The 16,866-nt window shown below is 30.5% G+C and overlaps 4 protein-coding genes across 5 annotated transcripts; all 4 read left to right on the forward strand.

Annotated features, from left to right (window-relative positions):
- Nucleotides 1–390: 390 nt before the first annotated feature.
- Nucleotides 391–1,365, forward strand: LOC113363829 (zinc finger protein 525-like). The gene has a single exon (XM_026606308.1). The coding sequence runs from the start codon at nt 515–517 to the stop codon at nt 1,337–1,339; it is 825 nt and encodes a 274-aa protein (XP_026462093.1). The 5' UTR covers nt 391–514; the 3' UTR covers nt 1,340–1,365.
- A 2,186-nt stretch (nt 1,366–3,551) lies between these two features.
- LOC113373586 (zinc finger protein 239-like) lies at nt 3,552–4,862 on the forward strand. The gene has a single exon (XM_026613879.1). It carries the CDS (start codon nt 3,632–3,634, stop codon nt 4,799–4,801), a length of 1,170 nt encoding a protein of 389 aa, XP_026469664.1. The 5' UTR covers nt 3,552–3,631; the 3' UTR covers nt 4,802–4,862.
- Nucleotides 4,863–5,265: 403 nt separating this feature from the next.
- On the forward strand, nt 5,266–15,217 carry LOC113371576 (zinc finger protein 208-like). The gene is made up of 5 exons (XM_026612215.1): nt 5,266–6,091; nt 6,224–6,418; nt 7,125–7,826; nt 13,270–13,333; nt 13,429–15,217. Exons 1-5 carry the CDS (start codon nt 5,392–5,394, stop codon nt 15,182–15,184), a joined length of 3,417 nt encoding a protein of 1,138 aa, XP_026468000.1. The 5' UTR covers nt 5,266–5,391; the 3' UTR covers nt 15,185–15,217.
- On the forward strand, nt 6,905–8,090 carry LOC113373605 (zinc finger protein 70-like). 2 transcript variants are annotated; one of them, XM_026613902.1, is made up of 2 exons: nt 6,905–6,972; nt 7,049–8,090. In XM_026613902.1, exon 2 carries the CDS (start codon nt 7,109–7,111, stop codon nt 7,973–7,975), a length of 867 nt encoding a protein of 288 aa, XP_026469687.1. In that variant the 5' UTR covers nt 6,905–6,972; nt 7,049–7,108; the 3' UTR covers nt 7,976–8,090. The 2 variants fall into 2 exon arrangements, with proteins under 2 accessions (XP_026469687.1, XP_026469681.1); XM_026613896.1 differs by having other exon boundaries at nt 6,919–6,972; nt 7,066–8,090.
- Nucleotides 15,218–16,866: the final 1,649 nt, after the last annotated feature.

Here is a 16,866-nt window from a genome sequence, read left to right on the forward strand (position 1 = left end):
TGTATATATGTTTCTCTTTTGCATGTGTTTAGTTAAAGAATATATAATCAGTCAGTCTGTTTTTATCCTTCTGCATAAACGGTTGTATTATTATTCACATAAACTCTTTGATTCCCGCAAGTTCATACATATTTTATATGGTTTTAATGAAAAGATATATATATATATATATATATATATATTATTCGTTTTCTCTCAAAAACTTTTGTATGTTCAGATTTTATGTTTTTCTGTTAAAACTAATAATAATTTCGGATTTCAAATTTTGCCACCGAAAAACTCGCATTTGAAATGTGCTTCATGTTGTCCAACCTGATCACTCGTTGATCAAAACAAAATGGAGGAGAAATGTCAAAGTGTTTTATGAAATTATAAGTTGAATGAAAAATTTAAAATAATAGTAAGAAGGTCAGTGCTAGTATTATATTATATTAAATAATAAACGAATTAGTAAATTTCGAAACATATTAATATACACTTAGACTTCTCTACTGTAACCAAACTAGCCTCAAAAATGTCTGAAGAAACAGATTCTAACAAAACAATTAAAACCGAAACGTTCGATGATTATCCTCAAGTGAAACAGGAACTTGATGATTATGATGCGTCAGATTTGACTATGGATGATGATATATGTCTGCAGCAATTTCTAAAATCTGAGGTTACAATTGACGAGAAAATAAAACAAGAGACGATTGATGACCAAGATGACGTGGCTAGTACAAACAAAACAAAATTGTTTTTAGATGAAAATTCTTACATATGTGGTGAAGAGATCAGTGAATCAAGTAATTTAGTGGATAGTACGAACAAATCATTTGAAAAAGTTTCAGGCAAAAGGGAAACAACTAAAAACTTGAAATCATATAAATGTAAATCATGCAGTAAAATATTCACAATGAAAAATAGCTTGAAGAGACATGAAGCGATTCACTCTGGGGAACGGCCTCATGAGTGCAAAATATGCAAAAAAAGATTTTTACAGTCATATAGATTAAGAGAGCATTTATCAGTGCATACTGAAGAATGCCCGTATATCTGTGAAATATGCTATAAAAAATTCAAAACAAAGAGAAACTTAAATAAGCATAAAGTGGTCCATACTGGAAAACGGCCTCATGAGTGCAAAATATGCAATAAAAGATTTACACAGTCTGGTAATTTAAGAAAGCATTTATCAGTGCATACCGGAGAACGTCCTTATATTTGTGAAATATGTAATGAAAAATTCAGATTAAAAGAATACTTAAATCAACATAAACTGGTTCATACTGAAGAACGCCAGTATGGACATGAGTGCGTAATATGCAATAAAAAATTCAAACAAAACAAGTATTAAATCAACATAAAATAGTACATACTGGAGAACAGCCTTATGAGTGTAATATATGCAATCAAAGATTTTCACAGTCAAGTACTTTAAGAGAACATTTAACATTGCATTCTGGTGAGCGTCCTTACTCATGTGAAATATGTAATAAAAAGTTCAGACTGAAACGCATGTTAAAAAGACATGAAGCAGTTCATTCTGGAGTACGCTCTTATGAGTGCAAAATATGCAATAAAAGATTTTCAGAGTTAGGTAATTTAAAAAGACATTTATCAGTTCATATTGGAGAACGCCCTTATGTGTGTGAAATATGCAATAAAAGATTTACACGGTTAAATATTTTAAAATTACATTCATCAGTGCATACTGATGAAAGACCTTATGAATGTAAGACATGCAATAAAACATTCAAAACAAAACCTGCATTAATGCGACATGAAAGAGGACATACTAGAGAACAAACTGTAATTAAAAAGTCAACAAATTAGTTGAATAAGTCTGGAAACTGTTCCACCTTATCTATTACACAATTTATATTGATACCGCATATTAATTGCAATTTATTTAATATATATTTAAGTCACAACTTTGTTTATTACTCATAATCAGTGTATTGTATGTAATTGTTCAATAATATCAAAACATATTACAAATGCTATTTATTTTTGTTTTATTCAAAGCCCTATTATTTTTTCTAAAATTCTACAATTTTTATTATTATTAACTTCCCAAAGAAGTTTATGATTTTCACCAGAAAATCCAATTTCTTAATTTTGAAATGAAATGAAACAATGAAAAGAAATTTCGACACGCTATTTAGGAACCACGTGTTTGTTTCGTTCAGAGCCGTATTATCAAAGCGTTTGTTTATGACCCTGTCGTTATGCAATTGCAAAAACAACCTCTCTGCGAATCTTTTTTAATTACTTTCTCTTCAAAATGTAAAATTTTTGGGTTGAAAAAAATCTATATTATGGTTTATTTATTTATTTATTTATTAATTTATTCATAAGCAAGCCGTAATCAATAATAATAGATATTATTTCAGGCTCTTGTCATAATTAATATGCTCAGTTAATATCGTCTTGAATTGCTTTAAATATTGTTTTTGCAACTTCTCTCATCATGTAATTAAAATTAACGTACATTCATTGTACAGCTTGTATTTTTTTTATTTTTTCGCTGGCGATATAATCTCATTCTTTGAACAGCTTAAATATCTTTCTTGCCTAAAAAATTATACCATTTGAATAACTTCATAGATTTCTGGAAACTACGAATAATATAGAAATAATTTCTAATCAATAAACTTACGTTTAGTACACGACACAAATGTTTAATTTGTTTTATTATTTTCAAGGAACTGGGTAAAATATTCTTCTGATTCAGGCATTTTTCATTAAATCAACATTTGTACTACGATGTAACTTTAAAATGTTTATTTATCTATGCCGATTTCCTTGTTGTTATCGGTACGCATACAACGACAGATCTCTATTCACATACACGACGACTAATCACAATCGGCCCGTATAGAAATGATATCATCGAGAGCGAATGACGTACACATAGACATCACATAGATAAGTAAACATAAGTTTTACTTCAACAAAATAGTCACAATTTAATGTTTCAGGCGGCTACAAAGAAAATGGATTGGACTAAATAAAAAAGAAACGAAATGAAAGACAATAGTGAAAATAGAGTGACTGACCACAAGAAAATTCTCAGCGTGTGGGAAAAATACATTGACAAAATCGTCCCGAAAATGTTGAGATCGAAAAAGAGAAAAAATTGGTTGATGACGATAATGAACCGTGCATATTTAAAAGCGAAGTCAATGATATAAGAAGAAAGAAAGTAACAGGACGATCAGTTTGGCTTCGCACATTGGAAAGGTACTGGCCAAAATCCTTACGAGACAACTCGAAAATACGACCAAGCAGCACATGAGCGGAGATATTATATATTTATTTGTTTCCTCTCAAAAACTTTTGTATGTTTAGATTTTATGTTTTTTGTTGAAACTAATAATAAATTCGGATTTCAAATTTTGCCGCCGAAATACACGCGCCTGAATTGTTGTTAACTTCAACTTGATCTGTTGTAAAACAAAATGGAGGAGAAATGTCAAAGTGGTTTACGGAATTGTTAAAGTTAAGTTCGAAGATAAATTTAGTAAAAAGGTCGGTGTTAGCATTATATCCTATTAAACAATAAACGAGTTAGTAAATTACTTAGACTTCACAATTTTTAAGAGCTCATAACCAGTTTGTTTATTATAACCTACAAACTTCAAACATGTCTGAAGAAATAGATTTTAACAAAACAGTTAAAACCGAACTGATTGCTGATTATCCCCAAGTGAAACAGGAATTCGATGATTATGATACGTCAGATTTGTATATGAATGATGATATATGTCTGCAGCAATTTCTTAAATCTGAGGTTACAATTGACGAGGAAATGAAACAAGAGACGATTGATGACCAACATGATGTGACTAGTACAAACAAAACTGTTCAAATATATGTACAAACAAAAAGTTCTTATATATGTGGTGGAGAGATCAGTAATTCAAGTAATTTAGTGGATAGTACAAACAAATCATTTGAAAAAGTTTCAGGCAAAAGAGAAACAACTAAAAACTTGAAATCATATAAATGTAAATCATGCAGTAAAATATTCACAACAAAAAATAGCTTAAAGAGACATGAAATGATTCACACTGGGGAACGCCCTTATGAGTGCAAAATATGCAATAAAAGATTTTCACAGTCAAGTAGTTTAAGACAGCATTCATTGATTCATACTGGTGAACGTCCTCATATTTGTGAATTATGCAATAAAAAATTCAATAAAAAGTCAAACTTAAATCAGCATAAATTGGTCCACACTGGAGAACAGCCTTATGAGTGCAAAATATGCAATAAAAGATTTTCACAGTCAAGTAGTTTAAGGCAGCATTCATTGATCCATACTGGTGAACGTCCTCGTGAGTGCGCAATATGCAAAAAATCATTTTTAGGGTCCAGTGATTTAAGAAAACATATGTTAGTGCATACTGCAGAACGCATTTATGATTGTGAAATATGCAATAAAAAATTCAAAACAAATTCACACTTAATTAAACATAAAGTGGTCCACACTGGAGAACGGCCTTATGAGTGCAAAATATGCAAAAAAAGATTTTTACAGTATGGTAGTTTAAGATATCATTTATCAGTGCATACTAAAGAACGGCCTCATGAGTGCAAAATATGCAATAAAAGATTTACACAGATAAATAGTTTAAAATTGCATTCATCAGTGCATAGTGAAGAACGACCTTATGAATGTGAGACGTGCAATAAAACATTCAAAACAAAACCTGTATTAATACAACATGAAAAAAGAATACATATTAGAGAACCAACTGTAATTAAAAAGTCAACAAAACTGTTGAATCAGTCAAGAAACTGCCCGACCTAATAATCCTTATCCTTTACACAATTTATATTGATATAGCATATTAATTGCACTTCATTTATTATATATTTCAGTCACAACTCTGTTTGTTACTCATAACTAGTGTATTGTATGTAATTGTTTAATAATATAAATACATATTACAAATGCTATTTATTTTGGTTTTATTCAAAGGCTTACTATTTTTGAAAAATTGTACAATATTTATTATTATTTGCTGTAGGTTTGTATTGTACCTTGTTTTCCCTCTAAAACCTTTGTATCTCTAGATTTCGAAATTCTTTCTGTTGATACTAATAATTTTTTATTTCAAATTTGCCTCTGACAAACTCGCAGTTGAAAGGTGTTTATGTTGTCCAACCTGATCACGTGTTTATAAAACAAATATGGAGGAAAAATGTCAAAGTGTTTTATGGAATTATTAAAGTTAAATTCGAAGATAAATTTAGTAAAAAGGTCATTGTTAGTGTTATATCATATTAAACAACAAGCGAAATAAATAATCGTAACACATATATCATTATACACTTAGACTTCTCAATCTTTAAGAACTCATCAAAAGTTAGTCTATTGTAACTAAACTATCCTCAAAAATGTCTGAAGAAACAAATTCAAACACAACAATTAAAATCGAACCGTTCGATGATTATCCTCAAGTGAAACAGGAATTTGATGATTGTGAAAATACATCAGATTTGTATATGGATGATGATATATGTCGGCAGCAATTTCTAAAATCTGAAGTTACAATTGACGAGGAAATAAAACAAGAGATGATTGATGAGCAAGATGACATGACTAGTACAAACAAAACTGTATTAGATGAAAGTTCTTATATATGTGGTGAAGAGATCAGTGAATCAAGTAATTTAGTGGATAGTAGGAACAAATCATTTGAAGAAGTTTCAGGAAAAAGTGAAACAACTAATAAATTGAAACCGTATACATGTGAAATATGCCATAAAACATTTGCAGCAAAACAAAGCTTACAACAACATCAAATGATTCATACTGGAGAACGCCCTTATGAGTGCAAAATATGCAATAAAACATTTTCGCACTCAAGTACTTTAAGACAGCACTTATCAGTCCATACTGGAGAACGTCCTTACGCATGTGAAATATGTAATAAAACATTCAAAAGGAAAAAATATTTAAAAGAACATAAAGAGGTCCATTTTGGAGAACGCTCTTATGAGTGCAAAATATGCAAAAAAACATTTTCACAATTAAGTAGTTTAAGATCACATTCATCAATTCATACTGGTGAACGTCCTTACGCATGTGAAATATGTAATAAAACATTCAGAATGAAAAAAATGTTAAAACAACATGAAGCAGTCCATTCTGGAGAACGTTCTTATGAGTGCAAAATATGTAATAAAACATTTCCATGCTTACGTTATTTAAAAAAACATTCATCAGTTCATACTGAAGAACAACCTTATGAGTGCAAAATATGCAAAAAAACATTTTTACAGTATGGTAGTTTAAGATATCATTTATCAGTGCATACTGGAGAACGGCCTCATGAGTGCAAAATATGCAATAAAAGATTTACACAGTCAAGTACTTTAAGAAAGCATTTATTAGTGCATAGTGAAGAACGACCTTATGAATGTGAGACATGCAATAAAACATTCAAAACAAAACCTGTATTAATACAACATGAAAAAAGAATACATACTAGAGAACAAACTGTAATTAAAAAGTCAACAAAACTGTTGAATCAGTCAAGAAACTGCGCAACCTAATAATCCTTATTCATTACACAACTTATATCGATATAGCATATTAATTGCACTTCATTTATTATATATTTCAGTCACAACTCTGTTTGTTACTCATAACTAGTGTATTGTATGTAATTGTTTAATAATATAAATACATATTACAAATGCTATTTATTTTTGTTTTATTCAAAGCCTTGCTATTTTTGAAAAATTGTACAATATTTATTATTATTTGCTTTAGGTTTGCATTGTACCTTATTTTCCCCCTAAAACCTCTGTATCTTTAGATTTCGAAATTCTTTCTGTTGATACTAATAATTTTTTACGCAGTTGAAATGTGTTTATGTTCTCCAACCTGATCACGTGTTTGTAAAACAAATATGGAGGAGAAATGTCAAATTGGTTTGAGGAATTATTAAAGTTAAAATTCGAAGTAAAAAGGTCAGTGTTTGCATTATATCATATTAAACAACAAGCGAAATAAATAATCGTAACACATATATCATTATACACTTAGACTTCTTAATTTTTAAGAACTCATCGTCACTTTGTTTATTATAACCTACAAACTTCAAACATGTCTGAAGAAATAGATTTTAACAAAACAGTTAAAACCGAACTGATTGATGATTATCCCCAAGTGAAACAGGAATTCGATGATTATGATACGTCAGATTTGTATATGGATGATCATATATGTCTGCAGCAATTTCTTAAATCTGAGGTTACAATTGACGAGGAAATAAAACAAGAGACGATTTATGAACAACATGACGTGGCTAGTACAAACAAAACTGTATTAGATGAAAATTCTTCCATATGTAACGAAGATATCAGTGAATCAAGTAAGATAGTCGATAGTACAAACAAAACATTTGAAAAAGTTTCAGGAAAGCGTAAGACAACTAGTAAGTTGAAATATAAATGTAAATCATGCAGTAAAACATTTGTAGCAAAACAAGGCTTACAACGACATGAAATGATTCACACTGGGGAACGCCCTCATGAGTGCGCAATATGCAATAAAAAGTTCAATAAAAAGTCAAACTTAAATCAGCATAAATTGGTCCACACTGGAGAACAGCCTTATGAGTGCAAAATATGCAATAAAAGATTTTTAAGGTTAACTGGTTTAAAAGATCATTTTTCAGTTCATACTGAAGAACGTCCTTATGTATGCGAAATATGTAATAAAAAATTCAGATTGAAACAAAACTTAAACAAACATGAAATGATCCATACTGGAGAACGGCCTTATGAGTGCAAAATATGCAATAAAAGATTTTTATGGTCAGGTAGTTTAAAAAAACATTCATCAGTGCATACTGAAGAAAGACCTTATCCATGTGACATATGCTATAAAACATTCAAAACAGAACAAAAATTAATGCGGCATGAAAGAAGACATACTAGGAAACAAACTCTAAAAAAACAATCCTTATAATTACACAACTTATATGAATACAGGATATTAATTCTAATTTGTGCATTATATTATTCTGTTTGTTACTCATAATTAGTGTATTGTATGTAATTGTTTAATAATATAAATACATAGCACAGATGCGGGTTAAGTAGAAGTTCCTTATTTATTCCTTATAAAAAAATGCCATTTGGCGGTCAAAAATGATAATTATAGACATATGCACATCATATTATCAAAGATTTTAATCATGTGCACAAATTTTGTGTCAATTTTTTTGAGTTTTGTACCAATATCTTTCTTTTTTTTTTTAAATATATGTAATGGATCAAACTAATGTCCTCGACATTCTCGACAGTATGGAATAACCGATTTTATGAATAAAAAATCATTTGGTTTGTATGGAGCGCAAAGGGTGTAAAAACGGTTATGCAGTTTTTTAGAGAACGGATAACCGAATAAATTATGAGTAGACGGTGTGCAAAAAATGCCTTTAACAAAATTTCGTTCTGTATCAACTAAATCAGCTCGCAATTTTTTGTCAATAATGCCCAATTTAATCTTTCGCAGGTTTGCGCTTGTGGAATTGAACACTAGATAATTTCTTTTTCGATATCACGGTAACTTCAAACAAAGAAAATAATGAATAAGTAGATTAAGTAATAAACAAAGCTGTTAATTAACTAATTTGCACATTATTAGATGGTTATTTTTTTCGGTTTAATTGTTAGTTTTAATTGTTTATTACAATTTATTAAGTATTCTAAATTTTATATAAATAATAAAAAATATAAATATTATATTATAAATTTAATTTCCGCAACTCGTTTTGGCGCCCCCTAAGGCGTGCGCCCGCATTTTTTGCACGAACACCTTAACTCGGAGTATTTTCTGAAAGCAAATTTCCAAAAATCAATAATTTTAATTAATCAATAATTAAAATTGAACCAGTTTCCGTAGGACTTTAATGGTTTACTATGTTCAGGACCAAGTACACTATCGTTATACCAACTAAATCATCTAATTAACTTCCCGAAGGAGAAGTTTATGTTTTCATCAAAAAATCCGATTTGCTAATTTTATGTTTTCTCGACATTTCAAGCCATAAGACAGAATTTGGAAAAAGTGTGTAGGTGTGTGTGCATGTGAACAGATTTTTTGCCGTAAATCGACGTTTTCTCGAAAACGGCTGAGCCGATTTCAAAAATTTAAAAGCCATTTGATGTATCTCGATGAGGACTATCGCTTCTGAGTTTTGTGCGGCGATCGGCCGGACCGTTTCTTTGTAAATTGCAGAAAAGTGAAAAAGTTTTCGTCCACGTTTTAGCCCGCAATTCTGAATCGATTCTGAAAATTCGGAAACCATTCGATAGATATTGGTTGGGAATCGTGCTGATTAGTTTTTGGTAAAGATCGGCCGGGCCGTTTTCTTGTAATAAAGTGTTAAAAAAAATTTTTTCGACGATTTTTATGATTATTTTTTTGACGGTAGATACTATAGTCTTCTAGAATTCTAGATCATACTAAAATATTACGGCCCTACGACGATTGGTTTAACTTTGAAAATTCGTCAAAGTTTTCAAAAATTGGTATCGTTTTTTTGGCATTTGTCAAAATTAGACTTTTGATAGACGTTTTCTCAAAAACGCCTGAACCGATTTCAGAAATTTAAAAGCCATTTGATGTATTTCGGTGAGGACTATCGTTTGTCAGTTTTGTGCGACGATCTGCCAAGCCGTTTCTTTGCAATTTAAAAAAAAGTGTCGTAAGGCCGTAATAATTTAGTAAGTTCTATAAGACCATGATATATATCGCCAAAAAAAGTTCCATAAAAATCGGCTTAATTTTTTTAACAGTTAATTACAAGAAAACGGCTCGGTAGATTTTCACCTAAAACTAATCAGTACCATTCCCAACTAATATCTTTCGAACAGTTTTTGATTTTTTAAAATCGGTTCGGTAGGATGAGCTTAAATGTGGACGAAAAGTTTAACACGTTTTTGCAAATTACAAAGAAACGGCTCGGCTGATCGTTACACAAAATTGACAAGCGATTGTCCTCATTGAGATACAACAAATGGCTTTTAAATTTCTGAAATCGGTTCAGGCGTTTTTGAGCAAACGTCGATGAAAGTTCTAATTTTGACAAATGCCAAAAAGACCATACTAATTTTTGCCAACTTTGACGAATTTTTAAAGCTGAACCAGTTGTCGTATGGCCGTAATATTTTAGTATGATCTAGAAGACTATGGTATCTACCGTCAAAAAAATAATCATAAAAATCGTCGAAATTTTTTTTTAAAAAAACTTTATTACAAGAAAACGGCCCGGCCGATCTCCACCAAAAACTAATCAGCACGATTCCCAACCAATATCTTTCGAACGGTTTTTGAATTTTCATAATCGATTCAGAATTGCGGGCTAAAACGTAGACGAAAAATTTTTCACTTTTCTGCGATTTATAAAGAAACGGCTTGGCCGATCGACGCACAAAAATGATAAATAATAGTCCTCATCGAGATACATCGAATGGCTTTTACATTTTTGAAATCGGTACAGCCGTTTTTGAGAAAACGTCGATTTACGGCAAAAAATCTGTTTACACACACGCACACACACACACATACTTTTTCCAAATTTGGTCTCATTCGATTCAGAATGGCTTGAAACGTCGAGAAAACATAAAATTAGCAATTTGGATTTTTTTATGAAAAGATAAACATCTCCTTCGGGAAGTTAATAATTCTAATGTTATAATTAATTATTTGCAAAATACTAATCCTTCACCCATGCGCCAAATTGCTGAATTAGATGCACAATTGAATGAATTGAATTCAAGATGATTGCAAAAGAATATCATTCAATGCAAATCATTGAAGGGACTGAATTTAGAATTTTGAAATGCTTAAAATCGTGACTTTTTTATAATAATGTCAACAAACATGTTTGAATTGTTTATAAAAGAATTTCAAATAATTAATGGGATTTGACAAATCCTTAGATACATGAACAGCGTACTATAGAACACATTTGTTTCGAGTACACCTAAGTCTGTTTTTACACGGTCTTTTTGTACACGGTTTTGATATAACACGGTTTGAAAATTGAATATTTTTAATTTTTTTACACGAATTTATTCCATTTAGCACGAGTTGAAATTTTATGTACTTAAATTTTTTTTGTCAAATTTAATTTTTGCGAAGTATGTTCATATCACAAAAAAGTATTTATGAAAGAAAAAAGTCTGAAACCATCGATAGTATCGATAGTTTGCGAACACTAGTATCGGAAATCAAACACTTTTCCGATTATAAAATATTTATTCATTTATGCCGTGATAAATTTCATAAATTTATCTGAACCAAAACTTTACATAGTTCAAAACAAATGATCCAACAAAAACCCATGTCAATTATTATTTTTGTCTCGCTTACTAAAATTGACGCGACCTGCCAATCTCCCACACTAGTATAAAGATTTAAGTGAATTCCCCTTTAGCGCGTACAAACAATTTTTACTGGTCAAAACGAATGTGAATAGCACTAATTTAATTCTTGTTCTTAAAAATTCTTGTTTTTCACTATATTTAATAGGTTTTAGAGATTAGGAACAAATCACCCATTTTTGTATCAGATCAATGTCTTTTTTTACACGTTTTTTGAAGTAAAACTTCTTTAGGCGCGACATGGGTGTAAAAACTTCTTTAGGCGCGACATGGGTTAGCAGTATAATTCGTGAGTTAATAAAAATGTCAGGACCGGAAGAATATTTTATCCCGTCCCCCACAAATAATTGTAGTGCAAATGATCGCAAATAAATAATGAAACTAAGGAAAAATCTGCGCTGCATAAGAAATGATAGCTTTGGCTATGTATGTTTTGTGTGTGATCGACTTTGGCTTCAAAGTGACTTAGATATATCAAATGATGCTCAAAAACAAATTCTTAATAATGTTTTTTGAATATTGATTTAAATAATCAGGTTGGATGTCAGACTTGTCGAAAGATATTAAATTCGGGTAAAATTCCCACTTTGTGTAAGTTTAACGGGTTTGTATTTCCACCTATACCAAATTATCTACCTAAACTAGATACTGTATCTGAAAGGTTAATTTCACCTAGGTTGTGTTTCATGCAAATTAGACGATTGCGACATGACGATTGCGACATGCAAATGGACAATTTGGAATGTTTGGCCAAATTATAAATGTGCCTGTTGACATTAATAATATGGTCATTGCATTAACGTTCACATAAAAAAGCAAATGATTCATAGATCAAGTTATGTGCAGGGCTTGATAAATAAAACAAATATAAAAGTATGGCTTCAATTTGTTAGGCAAGACGGATATTACAGCTGTTCAAGGAATGAGATTATATCGTCAGCGAAAAAGTAAAAAAATACAAACAGTAAATGAATGTATGTTAATTTTAATTACATGAAGTTCTTCAAACACAATTGTTACAGGATGAGTTAATTTGCAAAAACAATATGTGTTTAGGCGTTGTTTAACATAATCCACTGTGTGAATGAATATTATAGAATTTATTAATCAGCAATTACTTTAAAACGATCATGTCATATTTCAAGTACGACTTTGATTACATTATTGTTTGTAAATATTTTATTTATCATTATATAAATGTGTATAATGATTGACGACACTAATAAATGTGTGCATCACGAGTGTTACCATATTACTAATAAACATTATTCAAAATTTTTATATGATGTATTTATTTTTACTCAACTTGAATTTGCTACAATATAATTGCAAATAAGTTTTACTTCAATCGCGTGTGATCTTTACGCGCACTCTTTTTTTTGAAATTGACTACTTGCCATGAATTAGGAGGTTTCTTGACATCAGATTGTGGTTGAGAGAGACTTGTAGATGCATTATTACGGTCCTTCGTAGTTTTGGGATTTCTCTTGGTTTACGGTTCGATTCCATTTTTGCTTCTATATCTTGATTAAAATGTAATACATTTTTTTGATTCCACAAACGCACGTTAGAGTTTCGATTATGTATGGTTTAAGTAAGCAATTATTTAATTTTCTGTACACGTTTGTAAGCTTTTCATGCAATTTTAATAAACCGTCAAATTCAATCTGACAAGCAGCACATGAGCGGAGATCATGCGGAGATATTATATATTTATTTGTTTCCTCTCAAAAACTTTTGTATGTTCAGATTTTATGTTCTTTGTTGAAACTAATAATAATTTCGGCTTTCAAATTTTGCCGCCGAAATACACGCGGCTGAATTGTTGTTAACTTCAACTTGATCTGTTCTTTATAAAACAAAATGGAGGAGAAATGTCAAAGTGGTTAATGGAATTATTAAAGTTAAGTTCGAAGATAAATTTAGTAAAAAGGTCAGTGTTAGCATTATATCCTATCAAACAATAAACGAATTAGTAAATATCGAAGCATACTTATTATTATACACTTAGACTTCTCAATTTTTAAGAACTCATCATCTGTTTGTTTATTATAACCTACAAACCTCAAACATGTCTGAAGAAACAGATTTTAACAAAACAATTAAAACGGAACCGATCGATGATTATCCTCAAGTGAAACAGGAATTCGATGATTGTGAAAATACATCAGATTTGTATATGGATGATGATATATGTCTGCAGCAATTTGAAAAATCTGAGGTTACAATTGACGAGGAAATAAAACAAGAGACGATTGATGACCAAGATCATGTGACTAGTACAAACAAAACTGTTTCAGATGAAAATTCTTATATATGTGATGAAGAGGTCAGTAATTCAAGTAATTTAGTGGATAGTACGAACAAATCTATTGAAAAAGTTTCAGGCAAAAGGGAAACAACTAATAAATTGAAACCGTATTCATGTGAAATATGTAATAAAACATTCAGAATGAAAAAAAGATTAAATGAACATAAAATAGTACATACTGGAGTACGCCATCATGAGTGCGCAATATGCAAAAAAACATTTTTAGGGTTAAGTGATTTAAGAAAACATATATTAATGCATAATGAAGAGCGTGCTTATGAGTGCAAAATATGCAATCAAAGATTTTCACATTCAAGTACTTTAAGAAACCATTTAACATTGCATTCTGGTGAGCGTCCTTACGCATGTGAAATATGTAATAAAACGTTCAGAATAAAAAGCATGTTAAAAAGACATGAAGCAGTTCATTCTGGAGAACGCTCTTATGAGTGCAAAATATGTAATAAAACACTTTCACAGTTAAATTATTTAAAAAGACATTTATCAGTTCATATTGGAGAACGTCCTTATGTGTGCGAAATATGCAGCAAAACATTTGCAACAAAACATACCTTAAACCGACATAAAATTATACACTCTGGGGAACGCCCTCATGAGTGTAAAATATGCAATAAAAGATTTTCACGTTTAAGTAGTTTAAGACAGCATTCATTTATTCATACTGGTGAACGTCCTCATATTTGTGAATTATGCAATAAAAAGTTCAATAAAAAGTCAAACTTAAATCAGCATAAGTTGGTACACACCGGAGAACAGCCTTATGAGTGCAAAATATGCTATAGAAGATTTTCACAGTCAAGTAGTTTAAGGCAGCATTCATTGATCCATACTGGTGAACGTCCTCATGAGTGCGCAATATGCAAAAAAACATTTTTAGGGTCAAGTGATTTAAGAAGACATATGTTAGTGCATACTGCAGAACACACTTACAAACCGTATAAATGTGAATCTTGCAATAAAACATTCACATCAAAAAAAAGCTTACAACAACATGCAATGATTCACACTGGTAAACGGCCTTATGAGTGCAAAATATGCAATAAAAAATTCAAAATAAATTCACACTTAATTGAACATGAAGTGGTTCACACTGGAGAACGGCCTTTTGAGTGTACAATATGCAATAAAAGATTTTCACGGTCAAGTAGTTTAAGAAGACATTTATCAGTTCATACTGATGAACGTCCTCACGCATGTGAAATATGTAATGAAAAATTCAGATTGAAAAGAAACTTAAATAAACATAAATTGATCCATAGTGGAGAACGCTCTCATGAGTGCGTAATATGCAAAAAAACATTTTTAAGGTCCAGTGATTTAAGAAGACATATATTAATGCATACTGAAGAACGCATTTATGATTGTGAGACATGCAATAAAACATTCAAAACAAAACCTGCATTAATGCGACATGAAAGAGGACATACTAGAGAACAAACTGTAAAAAAATAGTCAATAAAACTTTTGAATCAGCCTAGAAACTGTCCGGCCTTATAATTCTTATCAATCAATCAACTTACATATACTGATACAGCATATTAATTGCACTTTGTTTAATATATATTTCAATCACAACTCTGTTTGTATGTAATTATTTAATAATATCAATACATAGTACAAATGCTGTTTATTTTTGTTTCATTCAAAGCCTTACTGTCTAAAATATTCATTATTATTAAGTTCTGATAGAAGTTTATGATTTTCACCAGAAAATCCAATTCGTTAATTTTATGCTTACTCAATGGACAATGGATAACCTGACGTTCCATAAAAAAAGCCGCGAGTGAAGAATCAACAGATCTCATATTAAAATTAGTAATAAGTTTAGTATGCAATCTAACATAACATTGATATAAAACTTTATATTAAGGTAAATGTACCATATTATGGGATGTTAAGGAACGTTTGATTTTAAAGATGATTTGTAAAAAAAGTAGGAAAGTGAACGAGCTAAAACTGTTCTATTCTATAAATTAGACTTATAAGATCATCATAGACCAAAATTTTGCGGCATAGAATTTTATTTATAGAAATAATCGGCATTTCACATCACATCACACATCATGAAACACATCACTAATACTTATAATTTACTAACAAACCCGACGAACTCCGTTTCGCCACCAGATGGTTTCGTGAGAAAGATGACGAATTTTTTTGTTTGTTTTATATTTGAAAAGGAAAAATTTGATTCTATTATACAACAGTAATGAATTTATTTCGATTAGAAAAATCAAGTGTTTTTTAGTTGAACTTCTCTAAGTAAATGAAAGTGAATCCGCAAATTATCCGTTTCATTGAAGTGCTCTTTGGTAAACCACATTTTTTGTTTTTTGGTCTGACGTTAACTGCCGTATAACTGCCCATGCGAAAAACAATGATTTTCTAAATAATCTATTTGAAATTTATCCCGCAAACACTAAGCGATTGGCTTTTTGACTTGTTATTGCGAACTGGAAATTGCAATCGTTTGAAGTCAAACGGAAGACCAGTCGGAATCATTGGTATGTCACCAAATCGCCAGCAATTTTTTATTGAATGGTGAAATTCAGTGCGTGTACATCATTATTCTTTGCGGCAAGAATTGCTCGTTGACTGAACCAAACATAATTCTGGTAATTCTCACTAATGTCATTACTCGAATTTTTAATTACGGTGCGTAAAGTTCCAGCAGCTTGCATTAAGGCACGATGCCATGCACAACTAATTTTCTTAGCTATAAACCTTGCGGAGCCCGAGACCTTTTCAACGAATGCAAAATTGTCGAAATCGGTTCGTGCGTTCTGGAGTTATTTCGTCAGGAAGGAAAACCCGACTTATTTTTATATACATAGAAGATTATTGTATTTTCTGATTGTCTAAATAAAATAATTCTATCTGAGCGATTTTTAAAAATCTGCAATGTACGCATAAGAAAGAAGTCATCCTCCACAGAGACCAATATTATCATTGATTATCAATCTATATATCCATCGTCTTGATTATCTTCATTAAAATAAAATTATAAATAAGAACGAGTGATAGGAAGATATACAATATAGAGAATTATAACGTGTCGTTTGTATGTTTTGTTTAAAAATCATTATGTCAATTATCACTAATAATTTTTATAAATGGGTTCCCTTTATTAGGTC

This window comes from Ctenocephalides felis, unplaced genomic scaffold, assembly GCF_003426905.1.
Source record: "Ctenocephalides felis isolate EL2017-DRISC unplaced genomic scaffold, ASM342690v1 CF-g0.4_SCAFFOLD_00845, whole genome shotgun sequence".
In the NCBI taxonomy this organism is placed as follows: Eukaryota; Metazoa; Arthropoda; class Insecta; order Siphonaptera; family Pulicidae; genus Ctenocephalides; species Ctenocephalides felis.

Coding starts and splice junctions, on each gene's coding strand:
- LOC113363829 (XM_026606308.1), top strand. CDS start 515: ATGTCTGAAGAAACAGATTCTAACAAAACAATTAAAACCGAAACGTTC.
- LOC113371576 (XM_026612215.1), top strand. CDS start 5,392: ATGTCTGAAGAAACAAATTCAAACACAACAATTAAAATCGAACCGTTC. Junction 6,419..7,124: donor TGAAGAACGACCTTATGAAT/GTGAGACATGCA, acceptor CTGAAGAAATAG/ATTTTAACAAAACAGTTAAA. Junction 13,334..13,428: donor AAGATAAATTTAGTAAAAAG/GTCAGTGTTAGC, acceptor TCAATTTTTAAG/AACTCATCATCTGTTTGTTT.
- LOC113373605 (XM_026613896.1), top strand. CDS start 6,923: ATGTCAAATTGGTTTGAGGAATTATTAAAGTTAAAATTCGAAGTAAAA. Junction 6,973..7,065: donor TTAAAATTCGAAGTAAAAAG/GTCAGTGTTTGC, acceptor TTAATTTTTAAG/AACTCATCGTCACTTTGTTT.
- LOC113373586 (XM_026613879.1), top strand. CDS start 3,632: ATGTCTGAAGAAATAGATTTTAACAAAACAGTTAAAACCGAACTGATT.